Below are 23,393 nucleotides of genomic sequence, written 5' to 3' on the forward strand. Positions count from 1 at the left end.
CGTGCGAATGAAATATGCGACAAAAATTATCCCGATTAGCCATCGGCCTGGCATTGTCCGAAAGAGAAGATATTGCTTGTACGATCTTGAGTTACTGTAAATATTGTATAATCCATGTATAAACACGATTGTATTAGATAAAAGACTTATCATTGTAGTTAAATGCGTTACGAATCATTATAACTATATCACTTCAACAATAAACCATTATTATGACGACGAAATGGTGAGATTTAAATCAGTGATTGCGTCTACAGATTTTTTTCTTATATATGTAATATTTACGGCATATTCAATTATTAAAATATTACGATATCTTTACATAACTCTTTTAATTTCAATTTTTCAATGCCAGATCTTTGACTCTTATAATATATAATATATAATATTATTGTTTTATGAGCATAAATTTTACTAATATTTTATATCTTATATCGAGACTTTTTGAAAAATAATTGGAACATAAAATCTCAAAAAGTCAAAGATCGAGGTGTAATATCTTAATAAGATTTCAATCATCGACATACAAAACGTATTTTACGATATTCTCGCTTTCGGACTTTTCGTTTTTGAACTTTCTGGTCGAGTCTTCTTTACTTTTTTAAATAATTTTTAATTACACATTATCTTTCTAATTTTCTAGGTCGCCACATTTTTAAATTGTACGAAATATTTAATCCGCCTAATTTCAAACGTGACGATGAGCGTGCAAAATAATTTTTGATCTACGTGAGGTAATATTCCTGTCGATATAACAGTTTATACAAGGTTCTCTTTCATTACATCATTTACTGTTTGTTAATAATATAACTTATAAACTTAACAGTTATTGATAAAAATATATATATTATTAACCCTTTTTTTATTTTAAACAACATATTCCATACAGTAATAACATTATTATTATCATTTTAAAAATTTTTGTTTTTTGTTTTCCTTAACTGTGTTTATGCCTAAAATATGTAACTTTTTAGGTCACTGCATTTTTATTTTTATTATTATCTATTGGACTGACAATAAGTAAAGTTTATCAGTTAACGTAAATTTTATCAATATTTCAATATCTGAAAATATGTGTAAATATAAAAATATTATAAATTATACATATAATATAATAAATACTCACATAATCTATCACTGTAGATTTAATTTGTTTTATTCAATAATATCATAAATTGTATCATATTGTGCACCACATTATGTAAATAATAATAAACGGTTTTTTTACAACAATTATTAATAAGCATACTAGATATAATTTAAATATATTTGACATTTCGAAATATCGAATGAAAAATGTATAAGAGAATTAGTTCATTATTTTATTTAGAATTAATTTAATTACGCAAATTAAGTTTATAAAACCGTATTCATTTTTTCATGATATAAATTTATTGTAAGATTGTTCCGCGTTATGTCGTTATAGTCTGAACTTTATCTTTTAACATGAATCTGTATCGTAAAATTTATGATGCTTACAGTTAGTCATCAACATTATCAAATTGCTTAGTGATTGGTCCGTTTGCATTTTCTCTCGATTTAATTCAATCGTAGTTAATGAAACAATAACTTTTATGGATGCAATGCTTATAATACATATACAAGGTCGAGATATATGTACATTTCAACGCACTTATAATTAATATATACATAAAATCCAGAAAAATTCAATTTAAAAAAAAAATTATAATTATAATATAAAATTAATATAAAAAAATAATATAAAATAATATAGAAAAAAGAATCGATATAAATGAAATGTGTTTTGAAAAATTGCTTTAACTATGCTTTAATTATAACATAATAATGAAATTACAATTCTATCGATGATTTTCATGTGTAGAAATTGTATATATATATTACTGATCTTTTTCAATTAGATTTAAAATAACATAATACATTTATATACACAAGATATGATGTAGACATATGCAAAATAAAATCAAATATTTGTTATTCAATTACGTCATACAAATATTTACTATCTATCTCATACTCGAACAATATTAAAATCCTTATAGTTTAACCAGTCAAATTTTCGATGATATTGATAGTTTGAATTAAACAAGTGAAATAATAATTTTATAAATAAACAATAGAAGTATACTTACTATAGTTTTATGGACGAAAAAAGATAAAGAAAAAAGGAAGATATAAACGAAATATATATTATATAATACATATGATGCATCTTGTGATGCATTATTATGGTCAAAATGCTTATGTGTACTTTATATATCGAAATTTCTTGTATATAGTTAGTTTATTTTTTTACTAGTTCCATAAAAAAAATGTGTTTTGGAATATTTCTGATTCCCTCCGCTCTTCCTCCTCTCCGTCTTATTATATCAAAATATTATAATTAAAATTCAATTTAAATGTCGGGTTTCGTAATCTACTTTGTAAAATGAATTCAGTACAGCTCGCAAATATCGCGGCAACAATTAAGCAATGCTAGCCACGTCGATAAACGGCGACCATAAATCGGCTTTGAGAGAAACGAGACATACATAGTAATCGAGTCTTTCGCTACACAGTAGTGCTCGAAATTTTCTGGTGATAGATCAATACAAACGCTTCGAGAACTTTATATTATTCAAATCTTTTGAGTCTGAAAGGTGTATTTAAATGGATAAAAAATAGTAAAGTAAAATTAGAGCAACGCGCATAAAAAAAAGACAAACAAAATTGATTACTTTACTTTGCTATTTCTGCTCGAATTTTTCTTGAATGAACTATTCAATTTTTGTAAATCAGTCAAGCAATAATTTATTTCGTTAAAATTTAAAGTTCGAACTTTCTACATTAAATTTTATTTAAACAGTTTATAAAATAATATAAAATCACATGATGAAAGAGAAATAAAATAAAAATAGCGAAAACGAATATGAATATTTATAAATTAAAGTGATCATCTTGTATTATTAAATCAAGGTAGAAATGAAAGTGAAAACGCTTGTTTTTTATTTTTTCTTTCGAGTGAGAGAATAATATATCTTTTAAAGCTTGGTAAGTAAATTTTGTTTAAAATTACATTAATTTTAAACAAAATTTTTGTTTTATATGAGATGTACAAAACTATATAGAAAAGGGATGTAAATATTTGTATTGCACTGTCAACAATAATTTCTGTTCTAAAAACTCACTAAAGACAGCTTTAAAGGTTCCTTCTTTCTTAACAATATCTTATAATTATTGTTTGAGAATGAAAAAGAAACAAGATAATGCCTTAATATTGATCTTGCATGCGCCTTATGTAAAATCAGGCACAAGCAGGGAGAAAAGTCAGAAAAGTACGAATTAACATATATATATATATATATATATATATATATATATATATGTATACGTGTAGAAATAACATATACACGTGAGTATGAATGCATTTTGAATTAATGAATGCAGTGCAATCCGTATATAATGCTCCTATAATATGTACATATTGTATATCCTCCTCGTATTATAAGTTAAATAATTTTCTTCTATTTGGTTCGTACGATTCTGGCTGATTGTCAGTGTGCGCGCTGGTCTCCAGACTCACTCGTCGCCGGAGAAGCGCGCGCGCTTCGCTATCGACCGGAGGCACCTCCTGGACCTCCTTCTCGTCTCATCGCGTCTCGCCCAGTCTCGGCCGGTCGCGGCGCCCGCACACACTTGGGTGAAATCCCTGCTCGTCGGGACGCGGCAACGCCTGCCGTGTGGGTCATCTCCGAGGATCGAACGTGTGTGCGAACGCTCCCTCCCGCATGCTGATGACAGACCGAGAGCATCGGCGCCGAAGATGACGATGGGGGAGAGGTCGACGGAACGGTAGCCGATGAGCGAACTCTCTTCTACCAGCGGGCAAAGAGTCTGCATCCACCCTCTATTATTTCCTCTTCAGGCGAGAGTTGGGATTCTATATGGAATGAACGCGACAGGGAAATTAGTTAACGAACCGATAGATATTTAACGCAGAGTGAAACGACAATATTTTGCCGCTGGAACTTGAAATTACACTATGAGAAGGGATCTTACGGTTTGTTATCTCGGTGTTGCCTCTGAAAGAATGATAAATCATTCCGATTTATAAATAACACGTCACGCTCAGACACACCGCGTGTTTTATCCACAAAACTACAGTGGATACGTAAAAACAGCTGTTTGAGAGTTTCGTTCCTTCAAGTTCACATGCGCCAAGACGCAAGGCTGGACCGAATGTACGTATATCTTACTTCATTATCGCACAAATTGACAATAAACTAACAAATAAATTGCCCTGGAATTCTCGTACAAAAAAATTGCATAGAAATTGACCTTATTTTGAAATTAAATAAAAAAGAAATAAGAATATTAAATAGTTTTTTACAATATATTTTAAATATTTGTTTACAAATTTTTACAAATATATGAATATTTTAGATTCATTTGTGTGTTATAAGATCTGAATTTATAATTATATTATCAATTTTTAGAGTATTGCTCCAATATATGGACATGCAAATATCATTTATAAAAAAATATTGAAATTCTAGATAGTATCTCAAATGGAAAAATGAAATAGAGATATACAAAATTTTCAGAAATAACGATGTAATTTAATAAATCTTTTTGTTTCAATAGAGAATCTATTTTTCTTTTTAGTTTGCAAAAATAATAATTTTAATACCACTATTTTTTCACACTTTTTCAGCTTTTAATAAATAAATATTTTTACAATAAAATAAAATCAAATTAACAGTTAAATAAATTAAAAATCTCTGTTATATTAATCATCTAGAATTAATTAAATATAGAATAAGTTTGCGTATTTGCAATTTTTGTTAAATAAAAAGATAAATTTTAAATCGCTCAATTAACTTAAGAATTCGTAAATAAAATACTTGTACAATATAATTATTGGATTTCATATAAAATATGATTCACATCAGAAAATGATCTGTAGTAGAAGGACTACATGTCTAGAATATAATGTGATTAACCGTTAATGATTGTTTCAGGAGTACAATCGATGGATACACGTCTCCTGAAGGTGCGTACGTCGGACACAATATTCAACCGAGTAGATGTAGAAAGAAAATGAGTGAAACACTACATAAAGATACCCTAGAAAAAGGAGACAGAAGAGAGCTGAAGCCGAGGCTCTATCCGTAGATTATCGCGCGAATAGCCCATGCGCTGCGATCAGTTAATTGTGTCATCACCAGAAAAAGCTGCAGCGATGAACCAGATATCTGCCTGCGAACGGCCACTTTAATTACTCTTAATTAATAAACACATATCGACGGAAAAATCGATATCTGTAGAAAAGATAGTTTTGACGAAGGGTAGATACGAACGCTAGATACGAACAAGTTCGATTAGATAGCATGTCGCACAATGATCTATTTGAATAATGAACAGGAATCAGATCTCACCTCGGAGAAGAGCAGCCTAATAGCGAGACTTATCGTTTGTAGCATACGTGCCGAATCAAGAAATAGGAACGAATCGTCGTGATTAAAGCGAAACGCCCCTTAAACATTTACATCACGATACGATTATTATATATATTATATATATGCCAATACAGAGAATGATATAGCGGTAGTTGGCAGTCAACGTTCCAAAAGTCTTCCAGGTCCATGCTACAGCTAATCAGACGAACGTCAGTGAGAGAGGCTGGATAACATTTTGTCAAACACGTGCAATCTCATGATCTCGTAATCATCATCAACAGGAAATTCATGGACCATACGAACATATCACGACCTCGTAGAAGAAACGTGAGTTTAATGTGACCGGGAGTTTAAGGGAGGAACGCGACAATTTTTTTGCCAATCTTTTCAGCTCACATTTACATAGACAATCACTAAGCGAAAGAATCACCCGCTTCGATACCCGAATAAATAAATACATTTGCGCATTTTGCGTACCGGCATACGCATTACACGACGGGCTAACTTTCATAAATAATATTGCTCTGCGTTCGATCCATATTTGTTCGATGCGCTTCTTAACGCGAATTACGATGGCAAGCTCCGTGATGAATAATTGCGTCTATGGAACGATACAAGGACGGTATACATAAGAACCGAATAAAAAAAAAAAGACTTCATCTCTTTGCGAAGAATGATGCAAAATAGAAGGACCAAGAGATTCTGCTCAATATAATTTTATTTCGTAAGCCGCTGCTCTTTGTGAGAAAATTTCGATATACTAATGACGAGCAAAGAATATATAACACAAGAGAATATAATTAATAACGCATTCTCTCCTTTTGTATATTATATGTAAACAAGATAGTATGCATATTTTAAATAATCCGCGGGATCCGATTTAAGCTATTCATCTAGATAAAAATGTTTGCTCCAAATGTGATGTCGATATCAGTATGATATCAGTCGTACCTTATCATAGAAACAAATGCATTAAACATAATGTATGTACTGACACTGCAGTTCTACTTTACACCTACGAAAGTGTTTGATGTATGCAACCGCTCTGTTATGCGTGAACACCAATCTCTCGAAGAGGTAAACCTTTTTTTTATTTCCTGTAAAATACGTCAATAATTTTTCTAATATATCCATGAACGCAAAATAAGTTTCTTTCGTTGTGACCACTTAACAGGAGTGTTATGTCGTAAAAATTAATATATTATTTATAGAACACGCTAATGAATTAAATATATAATATGTCATCGATTAATGTTAAGTGTCACAGATGATTTTGTTTTTTATTAGGAAAGGCGATAATTAGTTTCAGTGTTATTTTCTCTTTCCGAAAATTCAATTATTCTCCAATAAAATTCTGAAAAATTTTACAATATGTTCAATATCTTCAAATTTAATTTAGAATACTTGCAAAATTTTTTGTAGTAATTTACATCTCTAATTTTATTGAAATTTGATTAAAAATTAGGTGTATATGTATAGACATTAATTTAACTCTGATCGAGGTATTCTCGGTGTTTTCAATGTGAATTTTATCCGCTTGAATAAATATCGAGATAAATCATTCAACTTTCTTATAAGAAGCTTCAAAGTCGATTTTTTCGCGTATTTTTATTTTAACGCTATTTATCAAGCTATCTGCCCAGCTCTAATACATTATGCATATCATGATAAACACTTTCAATAATTTTGAATAAATTTCATTATATTAAGAGATGTTTTTCTTTCTTTTGACAGACACTGTTTCGCAGTGGCAAAAAAGCTATCGATGACGAATGTGGATCAACCACAACATTAATCAAGACCAGGATACAAAAAGGAGGCCTACGCCTACGAAGATGGCTAATCGCGCTATTAATTTTTCTGTTAATGTCGCTTCTCATTATCAACAGCTACAACACCGGTCCCTTTCGAATCATCCGATTTGGAGCAATGGCCAAACCAAATGTTCCAGATGTAGTAACGCGTGAGTATTAAGTTACACTGATTATAATAATTATTTTGTACGCAGGAGTGGTGTTCAAATAAAAACGCGATTTTTCATGTCGCAAAAATCATTCAACTAAGATTTCGTACATATGTATATAATATTATTTTTATCGTAACTTTTTTTCATAAAAAATCAACATGACTCATCTTTTTCTCAGTGTACGACAATGTACACTTGAAAAAGAATTAAACTTGAAAATTAAAATAAAAATAATTAGGAAATTTATAATTCTTTTTTCTTAAGAAAAATATTGAAACATTAATAATTTTTTAGATAAATAATCGGAAATAATAGAAGTTTTGAATATTTCAAAGATAAAAATGGATAATAAAATCTTAGAATTTAAATTTTTAAGAATTAAATATATTTTTAATAATAAGTTGCTATTATTATTATTATTACTTGATAATAATAAATAATAAAAAATTCCGGTATCAAATCAAAAAAATAATTACTGTTGCATTGTATAAATCTTTCTTTGACAAATTATGACAACTGAAATCTCATTTATATTCCAACTACTCTCACATGTATTTATGTACATGTTTATTTTAATTATTAATTAACAAATTAAATACAAACAATTATTTTACAGAGGAATATGTGCCGTTACCACCGAGCATTTATACGCCAATAGGCAGTGGTGGCTTTTTGGTTCGCAACAAAGGATGCCGATTACCTGCGATGGATCCTTTCGATCCTGCAATTCGACGTTTTATAGTTAAGGAGTCGTTGGAGTGCGAATACGGAACATCTTTGCCGCTAATTGAGTCGAATAACACTGCATTGTTTGTTAATCCTCTGGCATCAAACGAATTCTACGATCTCAGTTGCTGCTGGCGACCATTCTGGCGAACGAAAGATGATGACAATTCTATTACGTTAGTATTATTTTAAGAATTGATTCATATATTTTCCTGTTTTTTAATGAATTACTTTAGATTAGATCAAATTTGAATTCAAACTTCCTGAATAAATTGATGTGAATGAATCGATCGTATCTAAAATTATACTAATCTATATCCATAAAAGCGTACTTCTATTGATAGATAAGATATCACTATCATATGACAGATGTAATCAAAGATATTAATACATTTAAATATAAGAATTTAAGAGATTAGAAATTATAATTTGCGAGAAATTATATTTTTTTATATTAATATCTTTTTTGCAAAAATATTTAAAGAAATGAAATATTTTATGTTCATTTGTGATAACTTAAAATCATTCTCGTTGTATTTTATTATTATTTTCGTGTGTATTTTATAACCGAACTAACAATTTTGGACTACCTTTCATATTAAAAAATATTGTAAGAAACATGCAGAACAAATATATATTTTTTTTTCTCTTACTCCTTTTTAGATTATAATTTTCATCTACAGCATGGACGGAGAAAGAGGATTGGCTCGTTTAGTTAAACTTATAAATAATGCTAATGAAAATGTCCAAAATTTTCGAAACGAAAACATGTATATTTTTAATCTCTATATTTGCAGATATGACAAACAGTGTTATCCATTCGAAAATTCTACCACCGTAAACGCTGAATTCGTGAAGGTTGAATGTTCTCGCAATAACAAAATGGTATATAAGGATTACTATGTTTTTCTACCGCGCAAGCCTTTGGTAGAGGAAAGATGCAAGCAGGCACTGAATAAGGACACGCTCCTCGAAGATCGTCTCAGCGTTCTCGTCCTCGGGATCGATTCGGTTTCCAGGATGAACTTTCACAGAATGATGCCGAAGACCGTGAAGCTGCTTCACTCCCTCGGCGCCATAGAAATGCTGGGTTACACCAAAGTCGCCGACAACACGTACCCGAATCTCGTCCCGCTACTGAGCGGTCTGAATCAGGACGAGTTGCATAATCTGTGTTGGCAGACACCAAAGAACACCTTCGACGAATGTCCGCTGTTGTGGAAGAATTTCGGTGCCGCCGGTTACCGTACGGTATTCGGCGAGGATGCGTACACCATGACTACATTTAATTATCTGAAACCGGGATTTCAGGAAGAACCGACAGATTATTATCTTAGACCCTATTGTCTCGGCGCTGAGAGGGACATCGGCAATACCCACAAACTGAACGCCAATCTTTGTGTCGGTACCAGAAAGATGTTCGACTGCATGCTGGATTACAGTCGTAAAGTGGTGACCGAGTTCTCCTCGGAACTTTACTTCGCCTTCATCTGGCAGGCCAGTCTCACTCATGACTTTTTCTCGTATCCGCAGTTGGGTGACAACTCGTATCACGACTTCATCGAATACGCGTCGCAGAAAGATCTGTTGAATCACACTATCTTGATCGTGATGAGCGATCACGGGATGAGATGGGGCGAATTTCGGCAAACGTATCAAGGTAAGATCGAGGACAGTCTGCCATTCGTCTTCATCGTCCTGCCGAGATGGTGGCGAGAGAAATTTCCGCTAGCCTGGAGTAATTTACACAGAAACAGCCACAGCCTGACAACCCCCTTCGACCTTCACGAGACTCTGATGGATCTGCTGAGACCGCACATGCTACGCGAGTCGTTTCTCAAGAGACGCATCAGAGCTCAGGCTGCGTCGCCTATTCCACGGGGTATCAGTTGGTTCCTACCGGTGCCGGACATTCGTACCTGCGACATGGCTCAAATAGCGAATCACTGGTGCATGTGCCATACCAGCAACACCGTCGCCTGGAACGACACCGGTCTTCAGGATAGCGTGTCGTTTCTTGTCAGGGAACTGAACGACATGCTGAGTAGCTATCCGCTGTGCGCGACGTTGAACTTGAAGCTGATCAAGGACGCCAAGGTATGGCTCGACAAGACGGATGGTGCAAAGCTGATGGATTATACGGTGATTATACAGACCACACCGGGTGACGCGATCTTCGAGGGTACGGTGCGTTACAAGGCAGACGACAACAGCCGCAAATTGGTCGGCTCAGTCAGCAGACTGAACGCTTACGGGACTCAGAGTGCTTGCGTTGACGAGTTTAACATGCGCCTGTATTGTTACTGTCTTTAGGTACAAGTGTCGTTAAAGCGACGATTTACCTTTTTTGTATCTGATAATTTATATCAGAGAGCGGGAGGGTTCAGACGCGGTTTGAAGAAACTATTACAGCTGAAGAGGGTTTCACGACAAACTCTATATTTAATTCCACAAAACACATTCCCGCGCTTCTATCTGATTTTTAAGGATAAAAGTGGACAATATTGTTGTATCGCTCAAAGTCTGTATTCTCGAGAACATACCGTGTTCATAAGCCTCTATATCATATATATTCCAGCGCAGTTTGATATTTATTTATATATAATATATTCTTCCACATAATTGATTAATTTAATCATATACGCGCTAAGTAAAGATATCTACAAATATTGATGCAGAATTGTCTAATGAGGCGTTCGCGCGCAATTATCTCTCTCTGCATCATCTTTCTTTATAATACAATTATTCGGTCACTTGCTTGCTCGTGACATCGATAAAGTCAGACAATTCTATGCTCGATAAGAAAATATATATTTCTCGCTATTAATTCGTATCAAAATGATTTGTACTTGTCATGCCGATTGTCTATCTCTCATATGTTACATCAATTTCCCAAACTTTCAACGTTTGTAAACCAATATGTAATGATCTTCTACGGCGATCTACAATTCTCAGCGACCAAAAAAACTTCGCCGTTTCTATAAACAAATAAAAGATATTTTACTATTCTCTTTATAAGTGTATTTCATCGAAACCATTCTTTTCCATGTGATTGCGACAATAAAATTATAGTTATTATACAATGATTTCTAACTAAAGTGTTTGATAACTTTTTCGAAGAAATGATCGATTTTTTTTGATAACATATTTTATGCAACATTGAAACATATTTTACATACTTATTTCTAGCTGTTCAACTTTCTTAGATTCTCTGATTACAGGAAGAATAATATCGATATCTTTCTTTTTGTAATAATCGAGTATAATTTTACTATAATAACTTACATGTAAGATATTACGATTTAATACATAGATATATTTGAATTAAAAAAAATTTAATTAACTACAAATGTATCGCACGTTTATTACTTTTATCATGAAATAGTATGATCATTATCTGATGCTTATGCTCAGAATTTCTTTGTGATAGTCACGCAAGGAATTCCTCCATGTCGGATGTATATGACATTAGCAAAATGTTTATATTACTATGAAATCATCCTTTTTATTTCGTGATATATTAAATGCAAAATTTGATCACACACACATTTCGATCTTTCATACATTATTCATGTGATTCAGAGCCAAATATAAAATAATTTAAATTATAATTACAAATTTGAAACCGATTTAAATAATTGACGACAAAAATCAGATTGAATCAATCCTTTAGACTTTTAGACTAATCTAGATAAAACGTATACATATATTGATAATGAAATTTATGCAAATGTCTATTCAATTTATCGACTGGATTACCAATCCAAATTGGTATTTTTTAATAAGAAAACAAGAGTATATAATCCTTCTCATTCTTAATATAAACATACATATCAAGACATACATTCCAATCGAAAAGTACTCACATTTTACATTCATTTGTACATATATCGCATTAGATATTAAATATTTAATTGCCATGTATGCCATTGTATATTCGGTTCACAGAACTTTGTTGTAGTAAGTTTTTTATTTCTGAAACACAAAATATGATTGCAATTTATGTAATAATCTATAATTTTAAGATGCTTTCTTTAATATAACGTATCTTGGCTTACCTTCTTTTTGTTCTTCTGTAAATTCGGTATCAGGGTATGCAACATCAACAGTAATGTACAAGGAGCCATAAAGATTATTATTATCATAGTTAGGCATTCCTTGGTTCTTTTTTCGAATACGAGTACCGTGTTTCGTAATTTTGTCCCTTTGTACAGTTACAATATGATCATCTAGATGCTTTATGTCTACTGTGAAACCTAATAGGGAGTCTTGCAAAGATATCGTAATATTTGTGTACAAATCATCGCCTCTTCTTTCAAAAATAGGATGAGGTAGAGTTTGTATCCTGTAATAAAGATAGTTATATTATAAATATAACTGCATTAAATTTGTATAAGAAGGATCAAAAAGTATATTACAACGGAGAATGTAATTCACACTTTTAATTATATTAAAATAGAATAATTTTTTTTTTATAGAAATCCATTTCGAGATAAATAACTTTGAATATTTATTAGACATTTATGTATTTAATTGAAATTCGTCCTTGTTCGATAGAAATTGACACTTAATAAACAACAATATATATACAATCATAGAATGTAGTATGTATGATAGTAAACACAAACTGTAACATGTTGTGTTATGTATAAAAAAAAGCTGATCTATAACAAAATTCGTTAAGCCGTAAAAAAAATTACTTGACTTGTTTTGAAATATAAAGTCACCCCCTTCTCGATTATATCATACTATGATTTAAAATTATAAATGTAAAAGAATATCTATTTACTTTAATATCAAGTCTCCTGGGTCTCCATCAAGATGTGGCTCTCCTTCAGCAGTAAATTTAATTTCTTGATTGTCTACCATTCCTGGTTCAACTTCTACCTCTAATATACGTTCCTCATTCACCACTTTTACATTTGGACATTCTGCACACACAGACTGTTGTATCATTTGGAATCTACCACTTCCTAAATTACGAGTAACTACTTCCTGCCTACAATTGCATTTTCTTGTGCCTTTTGCTGCCTTCATAACTGGCTTATTTCTTGTAATCTAAAATATAACAATAATAATGTAACATATATCGAAAAAAATATTATATTATATTTATAAAATTTTACCTCAATAAAATTTCCACTGTATAATTCTTCCAAAGTGACATACAACTCCATTACAACATTTGCACCTTTAGGAGTTTCCTGATGATGTTGCGATTCTCCACCGAAATGAAAACTAAAGTCACCAAAGAAACTTGCAAAGGGATCCATATTATTCATCATGCCATCCCTTTTTAAACACTCCTCTCCACATTTATCATACATTGCTCTCTTTTCACTATCTGACAATACTTCATAAGCTGCTCCCAGGTCTTGAAATTTTTGGGAAGCATTTGGATCACCTATATTTTTATCAGGATGTAGTTCTTTTGCTAATCGTCTATAAGCCTTTTTTACTTCATGTGTACTTGCACCATGGGATAAACCTAATATTTTATAAAAATCTCTTCTGTAAACAAAACAAAATAATATATAAATATAGTTTTCTTGTTTCTCTTTATTTTTATATTATTTAATTATTTATTTAATTAAAAATTTTATCACACCAGCAATGTATAAATAATATATTATACAAAATATACTACTTTTCAAAAAATCAAAATTAAAGGAATGAGAAAAACTCTGTTGCAGAATTTTGTTTATTCTGATTTAAAAAAACTATATAAATTCAATGATTTAGAAAAAAATTTGAGTAACAAGTATCAAGATGAGATAGGCTAATGATCTGCGAGTTTTTTAAAATTGATATGCGTAAAATATAAACTTTTAAGAAAAAATAAAAATACTCTTACTTACCCAGCTACTGATAATACGATACATATTGTTAAATTTATGAATAATATCAAATTTAACTTTAATCCTGCCATCCTAGCAGACGTTTCACAAACATCTGAGCAGCACACCACTGAAGCTTGAATCGTGGGAGTTTCTTATTGGCTCCTACGAAAGGTTTGACGTAATATCCATGATGCGACAAATGGCTACTACTACTACTTTAGGCTATCACACAAATAATATTTTCGCTACATGTCGACATGACATAAGACTGCAAGGTGCTAAAATTTGTATCATATGATAAAAAACTCTTTGTCTCTTTTTTTTGTTGTTGTGTATAAAAAATGACATCGCTTCTCAAAACTATTAATGGACTTCAATTATTTCACAAATTCTTGACACCAAGGTACGATTTATATTGTCGTTTTCTAATTAGTGAATTATGTGTTACACATGCCATTTTTATCCTGTCTATAACAGTATACTCGTTTTTACACATTCAAGTATATTTAAAAAACAATGAATGGCATACATATTGTCAAATAAATGCGTAAAAATACGAATTAATAAATTTTTCAGAACAATTATCCCTCCCGATGCTTGATTTTAAAAGTAATAAATGTTTAAAGAACTTGCTCGTACAGGTTACTTACATAAATGTTTACAATTTAAAGTTTAAATTACAATGATACAAAAAGTAATAAATATATAAAATATTGAATCAGATTTTGCAATTAGTTGTATAGGATATTTAAAAAACATTTCATATTTATATATTATATATGTTGAACTAAACAGAAAATATTTGTATAACAGCTCTGAAACAGATATATATATATAAATCATTTTTTATACACTTTCAGTGTCAATGTGATTGCTATTTCAAAACGAGAGAGAAGTAGAAGTATGCGTAATAATACGCCTAGATATCGTCATCCAGAATGGCTCCCAAAAGTCCAACGTATTGTATGTTATTTCACAAATTCTTATACATGTACAAACTACTTATTTTTATATTTATTAATATATAAATTACTTATTTCTATATTAATCTAATATTTAAATATACATAATGTATCACATAAAATAATATATAAAGTTTTACTAATAATAAAATTCTTTGTAGAAATATGACGAACATCTAACAAAAGATAATGAAGAATTTCTTAAAGAAGTAACTCAAGATAAATATCCATCTAATACTGGAATGAATATTTCTCCATTGAAAATAGATCCAATTGAACCAATTGCAAAATGGAGGCAAGGTCTACGACGTACTGGCTTAATTGCTAAAAAAATTGGAGTTTATCCATTGTGGTTGAAAAATGGAAAAAAAGTTTCTTCAACATTACTTCAGGTAAATAGAGCGGCATTAATTTTCAATAAATATTTTTTAATTTTTTAATAAATATTAATTTTTTTTTATGTTTTTATATTTTCAGATTGTTGATAACGAAGTAGTGAAATATATGCCACCAGAGAAATTTTATCCGATTAAGAGCCGCAAACCTCCAATACAAATAAAAAGGAGATTAGGATGTCTTGTAGTAGGAGCGGAAAATATAGATCCGCAATGGGTATGTAATTAAAAGATTATATATTTCTCTGCATATTAATATATAAAGGAATTTAGCAGTCATCTTTCTGTGCAGATTACTAAAGAATATTATGGTCTTTTTAATGATACTGGAGTAATGCCAAAACGTGTACTAAGAAGATTTATGATATCTCCTGAAGCGGCATTACAACCGGGAACTCCTTTGACTGTTGCACATTTTAAACCAGGAGAAATCGTTGATATCCGCGCAAAAACGTAAATAATTTCATATTTGTTACACTGATATTTAATTAAAAAGAAAAAAAAAAAAAAGACATTAATGGTATCAAGTGCACATTATTTGTAAAAAATTAAAATATATGAATCCATTAGGATAGATCGTGGATTCCAAGGTGTTATGAAACGATGGGGCTTTAAAGGGATGCCTGCCACTCATGGTGTAACCAAAACGCACAGAAGACCCGGAAATATCGGATCAGGCGGTACTAAAGCCCGAGTCATGCCTGGTACTAAATTGCCTGGACATATGGGTAATAGGTGGCGTATACTAAGAGGTTTTCAGGTAAGATAATTCTTCTAATACACTAGTATGTCCAGAGATTATGAGAAATACAAAGTCATGTCTCGAAATCTAATCTACGATTTAAAGCTTTTTTCTTGTTGACTTTTTATAAGTTTTATAAGAATTGTATTAATTTTTTAATAATGTAATTGTATATTTCATAGATTCTACGAATAAATACAAAATATAATGTAATTTGGGTCAAAGGACAGAACATACCTGGAGAAATTAATAGTTATTGTCATATTTATGATACATTACTTCCTTTGAGACGACATAAAACAACGCCATATTTTCCTACATATTTACCAAATATTACTGAAGAACCGCTTCCGGAAGAACTATACGCAGATGAAGTACATCCATTTATAGATCCTACGATAGAATTTAAAGAAGACTCTTAATTGATATATCTGTATGATATTAAATAAAAAAAATATAAAATTTCTAACTTGATAATTTATCATTTATGAAAGTTTTTTTTCTTACGTGATAACTTAAATGTAAATTATAGAAATTAAGGATGAGCACAGGCACACATTCTACTTCTATATAGTTTCGCGTTAGAATTAAAATAAAATTATTGACTGTGACAGTTGAAGTTATGCCGAGAATTTACATGTTGGAATTTTATTAATTGTTCTGCATCTTCTTACAGAAATGTGTCCATACTTATCAATTATGCTAATAAAGAGTAGTCAATTGATTCATTTATTTAGTAATCAATATCATTATAAATTTAACATGCCTAAAATATACACGAATTATTTTATAAAAGTAATATCGCTAACCAAGACTCGTCCTGAGTTAGAGTGGAGAGCAGCATGATCAAGCAATAGAATAATCTTTCCTTTTCATCCCCTTATTTCCACATTGCAGTGTAGAAATAAATGCTGTGCAGAATAATTTTATTTTCGTCCCCTTATTTCACATTGCAGTGTGGAAATAATCGATTTTACTACAATAATTTATTTGCATGCATTATGTAGCTGGCTGCGCTCGCCTAAAAACTTTGCTAATATGTTTATTATTGTATTACAAAAGGAAAGAAACATATAGTAAAGGGGGAAGAATAAAATCAAAATACACGGATGATCAGTTTTTGGTAATTACCATGGCTCTCTTTCATTCCATAACCAGCTTTCTTTCTCTACTTTGTTCAAGCTTTCCAAAATACGGAAAAGTCGATAAATCACACTGTATGTTTAGATTAGCAAACGCGATAATTCTTGATCCACAGCAGTGGTAAGTTCATATTGCTACACTTTCATTGGAACAGGAAGGAGATGTAGAAATAGGAAAGAGAAAAGCAAAATGGCTCCGCATTGGAGTTTGTCGGGGGACGGCACGATCGGATAAGAAATAAGTGGAGACTTTCTCAGAATTTAAAACCTTCGTTCGGAATACTCGGCGGTTGATCAAAGTCGAAAGATCCTTCGTGGCCTACCACCAAAGGTGTCTCATCCGCCTGAAATTCCAACAAAATTATATATAAGTATAAAATTCATATTAATATTATTAGGAAATGTAATAAAAGAATACATTAGAAATCTGACTCTTTTGATTCTAAAATCATCCAATGTTGCATTAATTATAGAGAAATTTTTAATTTTATTTCCTAAATAATACGCGCACAGAAAGGTAATACTGTTTTTATATTACAATTTAAATTGTAATATAAAAGATAAAATCTATTGTATAGTGTGTTATAAAATCTTTGTAAATATATTAAAACAAGAAAATTAATTTTTCCTTCATTCAATTATTTTTTCCTTAATTATAAATAAATTATGAGTAAATTGTGAATACGAAAAAAATGTTTACCTCTTCTGAAAAATATTGCTCGATGATGTCATATGCTAACTTGTAAATATCTACATTTTCATGATTTTGCAATGCTTCAATCTTGTCCACACCTGTAAATAAAGATAACATATGCATAAACACATGTATATACATGTATATCTCAGTTTCATTGTAAAGATTTTTACATTTTACTCTAAATATGCAAATACATATGTAAGATAAATAATAACAATTATTAGCTATTATTATTTTAGAATACTAAAGTATACTCACCACCGCATTCTTCAATCATGTTTGCCAAATGTTCAACTTGTGGTCCAGCAAGCTTCAACATATTATGTATGCCATCTAATACAACCTGCACAACTTGAGTATCTTTACAAGACAGAAGATTACAGAATGGGCCAATAACACCTTCTTGTATAAGCGTTGCAACTTGTTCCCTATTACCGCTTATCGTAAGATTGCTAATTGCCCATGCAGCTTCTTTTTGTGTTTGGAATTCACCCTGTAAAAACATAAAATATATGTGCAGGCATACGTAACACAATATATAAAATAACAAAATGTAAGAACATATATTCTCTGTATAAAACAACAATATTATATATTTTATATACCTTTGCTAAATTACGAATAATGAGTGGTAAGAGTCTTGCATCAATAACTGCTTGAACTTGCGACTGATTGCCGGCAGTAATATTTGAAAGGAACCAGACTGCTTCTTTACAAATTTTCTCTTTTGGATGAGTCAACAAATTAGGAAAATGCGAAAGAGCATCACAATTTAAAACAGTTTGTGTTTGTTCGTCTGTGCCAGTCACAATATTGCCAACTGCTCTCAGGGCAGCAGTTTGCACTTTGACCTCTTTGTGCGAAAGAAGTGGTATTAAACGAGGTACAACACCACTGTCTATAACCATTTGAATTTGCTCATTACCACCGTCAGTCAGATAGCTCAAGGCCCATACGGTGTCAACAAGAATCTGTAAAAAAAAAAAAAAAAAAATATGTTAGAAAATTATAATAATTTTCATTAAAAACTGGAAACAATCACATAAAAATAATGTAATTATACATCTGTTATGTCTAAAAACAAATACAATAAAAAAATACAGTACTATATACAATTCTATAGAATTAATCTAGTTTCGCAGTTTTTTAATTAAAAGCTAAAATTATAATTTATTAAATTGTCTTACTATCTAATCAAATGTTTAATTAAAAACTCGGAAATCATTTGTTATATATTTTAGTTTTTCCGATATTAATTTATATGGAATAATAATTGATTTTATTTCTGTTTTTATGTTATATCGTAACATAGAGACACATCCTCATTTTTAAAAAAGATATTAAAATGGATATGAAAATTCTATACATCATGCATCTTACCACAGCTGTGTACTAATTGACCTAATAATTATGAAAATAAATACAAAAATATTTAGACATATTCTTATGCATCAAATGCGAATTTTAAATTATTTTTTCTTCTTTTTAAAATAAAGTTGCGATTTCGGGCTTACACCCCTGTCATGAAGCCTTTGATATGTATAATGCTAATACTTACATTAATATCATTATGATGAATAAGCAAGTTTAGAGCAGGTAAAATTTCCTTTATGGTTTGAACTGGTGGTGGTGGGTCTTTATTCCTACATAAGTTTACAATGACCCATGTTACATTACGTAAAAACGTAATAGGTATATCTGGTTTAATAAACGTTAGCAATGGCGGTACAACACCAAGATTAATAACATAATCTCTAGGTATTGGACCATCTCCAATTATGTTACCTATAAGAAATAAATACATATGTAACATTATATTTCTTATCATATTATGTATATATAAACATATATTTTTTAAATGCCTACTGAATGGGACATATTTTTTTATATAGTTAAAAATTTAATCCTGTAATATTTTTATAGATTAAAATCTTTTTGCTCAATTCCATTTATGCAGAAATACATTTTTTATATAGAGATTCTATATATTTCTATTAATTTAAAAAGATGACATACTATAATTTAAGCAATTTATAAATTTATATAATCAGATATCATACCTAAGGCCCACACAGCTTGTTCACATACATTTTGTTGACTTGAAAGTAACAAATGCAAAAAGAGTGGTACTGCACCAGCTGCAACTACAGCTTGCGTTTGAGCCGATGTCCCACTTGCAATATTTGTTAAAGCCCAGGCTGCTTCAAATTGTAAAGATGGACTAGAAAGTTATATTGAAAGTAGTTTTATAAATATTTTGCATCATATAGCTTGATACATAATATTTTCAAAATTAAAGCTATAACAGAAAAAAAATTGTACAAAGACACAACAAAAGCATATAAAAAATCAAAAATTAATAATATATAAAGTTCTCTTACTTATGATGTTGTTCAAGACAACGAACTAAGATTGGTAAAATGCCACTCTCTATCAATGGATCAATAGGCGGATTACGATCTGAAGATAATAATTTCCTTGCTGATTGTACAGCTTGTAATTGTACTGCTGGATCCGAACTGCCTGCTTTTGCTACCAATTCTTCCAAGCTGATTTTTGAAAGATGCTTATCAATATCATCTTCATCTGTTTAAAAGAATGATGTACATTATTTTTGTATAAAATTTTTTTTACATTAATATACATACACATCTAATTAAGATATAAGCTCAATTTCTCTCTCTCTTTTCCTTTCTGTAGACATGCTCTTTACCTATGTATATTTCAACTTATACATAAAAAAATATTAAAGGAAAGACTATTAGAAAATGACAATATTAAATAGAACCTTGCTCACTTCTATTTATTATATGTTTGTGATCTTAATTTGATTTTATTACAAACACATAATATTGTTTTGAGAACTGTTGATTTTTTCTCATGTTATATCTTCTTAATTAAACATAAAATCTTAACCTTAACTTTCCATAGTCAATAAAAAAGTTCTAATTTTTCACAATCACAAGCTACAAATCCAATATATTAAAAATTAAGAAAATAAAAGATATAAAATAAATACATTTTCTGCATTAAATGTGTGAAATATTTCATTTCCTTACATTAAAAAAAAATAAGTTAAATAAATTACTTTAAATTACTTTATTCTATATAAACCTAAGTAAAAAGATATATTTCATAAAGTATATATTTAAATGTATCCATTTCAGTATCTACAATCATATCTAATGTAAACTAATAAAGCTGTCATATGTGAAAGCAATAAAGTATAATAAAAATTATTTTTAATTAGTACCTGTTGAATCGGTAGGTACATTTCTTCTTTTTTGTAAAGTTTCATCTCGTTTATTTTTACGTAATTCTACTGTGACTTCATTACGTCTTCTTCTCATTTCCTAAAAACGTTGATATTAATTTTATAATGTCATGTCTAAATTATAATATATCAGTTTTCAGAATAAAATCAACTTATTTCCATGATATTATCAATAAGATATTAAAGTATTATATGAAAAAACAAAATAAGTAATTATATTTAATAAAATATCAATGAATCATCAAATATTGATTGACAATATAAAAATAATTATAGAAAAAAAAGATTTGAAAAACTAAACTTTCATGCAACAAATAAATGTATGTGTTTACTTAATCAGTAATATTAATGTATTATAAATAATGCTACTAATTATATAGTCAACACAAATATAGTTGAAGAATTTTTATATGTTATTCTACACATATATGTGTATCAGTAACTTGCTTAGTTCTTAGAAATGCAAATACTGAACAAACCTGTATGATATAAATTGATAAAAATTTTAATGAAAATGACGCCACAACAAAAAGCTACAAAAGTATAATTGCATCATATGATATATATATTTTAATATATTAATAGAATGGGAAATAATCTCAATATAAATTATAAAAGAAGCAACAAGTAGGATAGATAGAAGAGAAGACAAAAGGATAAAATAAAAATAAAAAAAAAAAAAAACAAAAAGGGAGTTAAAATTGTAAGGGAAAAAATATAGAAAGCAGGAAGAAAAAATAAAGAGAAGAAAAAAGGTGGAAAGAGGGGGGGGAAAAAGAAAAAATACGAGAAGGAACCGAGAAAAGAGAGAAAAGGAGCGGTTTAACGTATATGCACGACTGCATGCACAAATTCTGGGGTGGGAAAATGGCATCATCGTGCACGGCAACCTAACACGAGGGCGTCTCGAGACCGTCCACAGCAAACGCACGTAATTCCCATATCGCGGGGGGGAAAAAGTCCATTACATCGCGTCCACTTGGGAGGAAGGAATTTACTCACCTCTAAATCCTTGCCTTTGTTCTTAAACACCATCATTCGGTTCTTATTTAGCATTGCTTCAGCCGCCATTTTTTCAATAACCAATTTTCACACTAGCGTAAGATCAATGTGCGCCGGCAACGTCGTATGTCAAAATTGCAGAAAATTTTTCACCGAGAAGTAAACTCGACAATTCCTATATATATATATATATATATATATATATACGTATATATATATATGTGTGTGTATGTATATGTATATATCTCGATTATACCGATATTTTTCTTCGACCTATTCCAGTCTATATCGACAACTGCATTCCGTCTCTCACTAACGCGGTGTATACGTACGTATGTGTCAATATGCAGTATCATGCATAACGCTCGATCACGTAACAATTGCCGCCGTTGCTATTCGGCGTTGTATATATGTATGTACAACGTCCGATTACTTTTCTCGTGTGGCTCGCGCTATTTCTTTTTTTCTCACAATTGCGAGACCAACTGTATAACCGTCGACAGAGCCGAGCGAGGCGAGAACAGATTACGGACGTTCCTCGAGCGTTCCAAAAAGAACGCAGAAGGTTGTGGAGGGGGGCAAAGTGACGAAAACGACGCGTTCCGAAACGCAACGTTTTCTCCGCAGATCTGGCGGATCCACATTGCGTTTGACATATGGACGTATGTCACAGGCGCTTGACCAATAAAAGAGTTTGTTTCCTAGGGACATAAACATCGTTGGTTAGAAATCGCATTTTCTATTGGATGGTCAAACTGTCTAGAAACCTTAGTCCACGACGTAAGATATCTGCTTTTGATTGGTCTATAATTCTTCGTCAACTCTCGTTTATATTTTTGAATTCTGCTCAATATCCCTGGATGTGACTTGGATCACCGACGAGATATAATAGTATAGTAGCTTGGAGCGATGCTAAATAAGAAACGAAAGATGGTGTTTAAAAACAAAGGCAAGGATTTGGAAGTGAGTGGAATTTATATATAATACTAGGCGTTCATAAATAAAACAAGTTTTCTGCCTTTTATGCCTTATTTTTCAAATCATATTCCAGAAAATCTTTTAAAAAATATTTTCACAAAAAATATACTTTCCTTTAAAAAAATCATTTTTATAAATCCTTTCTCAAAAAATGTTTTCTAAAAATATATATTTTTTTTAAATTGTTTTTTAACAAATATTTTAATAATCATATGTGTGATAAAAATAAAAAGAATTTCTGTAGTTACTTTA

At 30.5% G+C, this 23,393-nt stretch overlaps 4 protein-coding genes across 7 annotated transcripts; 2 read left to right on the forward strand and 2 right to left on the reverse strand.

The window, feature by feature from the left end:
• Window positions 1-3,895: 3,895 nt before the first annotated feature.
• LOC140663422 (uncharacterized) lies at window positions 3,896-10,422 on the forward strand. 2 transcript variants are annotated; one of them, XM_072887571.1, is made up of 5 exons: window positions 3,896-4,199; window positions 4,980-6,494; window positions 7,152-7,380; window positions 8,000-8,285; window positions 8,907-10,422. In XM_072887571.1, the coding sequence occupies exons 2-5, from the start codon at window positions 6,399-6,401 to the stop codon at window positions 10,420-10,422; spliced, it is 2,127 nt and encodes a 708-aa protein (XP_072743672.1). In that variant the 5' UTR covers window positions 3,896-4,199; window positions 4,980-6,398. The 2 variants fall into 2 exon arrangements, with proteins under 2 accessions (XP_072743672.1, XP_072743673.1); XM_072887572.1 differs by having other exon boundaries at window positions 4,980-5,744.
• Window positions 10,423-10,953: 531 nt separating this feature from the next.
• Window positions 10,954-14,112, reverse strand: Shv (DnaJ heat shock protein family member shriveled). 2 transcript variants are annotated; one of them, XM_072887577.1, is made up of 6 exons: window positions 13,968-14,112; window positions 13,236-13,620; window positions 12,899-13,167; window positions 12,168-12,454; window positions 11,976-12,084; window positions 10,954-11,087 (listed from the first exon to the last, which is right to left on the reverse strand). In XM_072887577.1, the coding sequence occupies exons 1-5, from the start codon at window positions 14,036-14,038 to the stop codon at window positions 12,020-12,022; spliced, it is 1,077 nt and encodes a 358-aa protein (XP_072743678.1). In that variant the 5' UTR covers window positions 14,039-14,112; the 3' UTR covers window positions 10,954-11,087; window positions 11,976-12,019. The 2 variants fall into 2 exon arrangements, with proteins under 2 accessions (XP_072743678.1, XP_072743677.1); XM_072887576.1 differs by lacking the exon at window positions 10,954-11,087 and having other exon boundaries at window positions 11,469-12,084.
• An 81-nt stretch (window positions 14,113-14,193) lies between these two features.
• On the forward strand, window positions 14,194-17,412 carry Mrpl3 (mitochondrial ribosomal protein L3). Its single transcript, XM_072887575.1, has 7 exons — window positions 14,194-14,352; window positions 14,810-14,912; window positions 15,073-15,303; window positions 15,389-15,523; window positions 15,599-15,759; window positions 15,877-16,066; window positions 16,231-17,412. The coding sequence occupies exons 1-7, from the start codon at window positions 14,291-14,293 to the stop codon at window positions 16,468-16,470; spliced, it is 1,122 nt and encodes a 373-aa protein (XP_072743676.1). The 5' UTR covers window positions 14,194-14,290; the 3' UTR covers window positions 16,471-17,412.
• Window positions 16,357-22,720, reverse strand: Kap-alpha3 (karyopherin alpha3). Of its 2 annotated transcripts, none has more exons than XM_072887574.1 (10): window positions 22,496-22,720; window positions 22,164-22,338; window positions 21,141-21,240; window positions 20,269-20,473; window positions 19,948-20,108; window positions 19,446-19,672; window positions 18,493-18,858; window positions 18,146-18,380; window positions 17,891-17,982; window positions 16,357-17,534 (listed from the first exon to the last, which is right to left on the reverse strand). In XM_072887574.1, the coding sequence occupies exons 2-10, from the start codon at window positions 22,230-22,232 to the stop codon at window positions 17,445-17,447; spliced, it is 1,545 nt and encodes a 514-aa protein (XP_072743675.1). In that variant the 5' UTR covers window positions 22,233-22,338; window positions 22,496-22,720; the 3' UTR covers window positions 16,357-17,444. The 2 variants fall into 2 exon arrangements, with proteins under 2 accessions (XP_072743675.1, XP_072743674.1); XM_072887573.1 differs by having other exon boundaries at window positions 22,420-22,720.
• Between the last annotated feature and the right edge of the window lie 673 nt (window positions 22,721-23,393).

This window comes from Anoplolepis gracilipes, chromosome 3 (assembly GCF_047496725.1).
Source record: "Anoplolepis gracilipes chromosome 3, ASM4749672v1, whole genome shotgun sequence".
Lineage (NCBI taxonomy): Eukaryota > Metazoa > Arthropoda > Insecta > Hymenoptera > Formicidae > Anoplolepis > Anoplolepis gracilipes.

What these genes read in the sequence shown, in the direction of transcription:
- LOC140663422 (XM_072887571.1), top strand. Translation starts at nt 6,399, where the DNA reads ATGTATGTACTGACACTGCAGTTCTACTTTACACCTACGAAAGTGTTT. An exon ending in TGTTCCAGATGTAGTAACGC is followed by an intron (nt 7,381 to 7,999) that starts GTGAGTATTAAG and finishes ATTATTTTACAG; the next exon opens with AGGAATATGTGCCGTTACCA. An exon ending in GATGATGACAATTCTATTAC is followed by an intron (nt 8,286 to 8,906) that starts GTTAGTATTATT and finishes CTATATTTGCAG; the next exon opens with ATATGACAAACAGTGTTATC.
- Shv (XM_072887577.1), bottom strand. Translation starts at nt 14,038, where the DNA reads ATGGCAGGATTAAAGTTAAATTTGATATTATTCATAAATTTAACAATA. An exon ending in ATCGTATTATCAGTAGCTGG is followed by an intron (nt 13,621 to 13,967) that starts GTAAGTAAGAGT and finishes TTTTGTTTACAG; the next exon opens with AAGAGATTTTTATAAAATAT. An exon ending in ACAGTGGAAATTTTATTGAG is followed by an intron (nt 13,168 to 13,235) that starts GTAAAATTTTAT and finishes GTTATATTTTAG; the next exon opens with ATTACAAGAAATAAGCCAGT.
- Mrpl3 (XM_072887575.1), top strand. Translation starts at nt 14,291, where the DNA reads ATGACATCGCTTCTCAAAACTATTAATGGACTTCAATTATTTCACAAA. An exon ending in AAAATATAGATCCGCAATGG is followed by an intron (nt 15,524 to 15,598) that starts GTATGTAATTAA and finishes CTTTCTGTGCAG; the next exon opens with ATTACTAAAGAATATTATGG. An exon ending in GTATACTAAGAGGTTTTCAG is followed by an intron (nt 16,067 to 16,230) that starts GTAAGATAATTC and finishes TATATTTCATAG; the next exon opens with ATTCTACGAATAAATACAAA.
- Kap-alpha3 (XM_072887574.1), bottom strand. Translation starts at nt 22,232, where the DNA reads ATGGCGGCTGAAGCAATGCTAAATAAGAACCGAATGATGGTGTTTAAG. An exon ending in TGTCTTGAACAACATCATAA is followed by an intron (nt 20,109 to 20,268) that starts GTAAGAGAACTT and finishes ATAACTTTCTAG; the next exon opens with TCCATCTTTACAATTTGAAG. An exon ending in AGCAATATTTTTCAGAAGAG is followed by an intron (nt 17,535 to 17,890) that starts GTAAACATTTTT and finishes TTGGAATTTCAG; the next exon opens with GCGGATGAGACACCTTTGGT.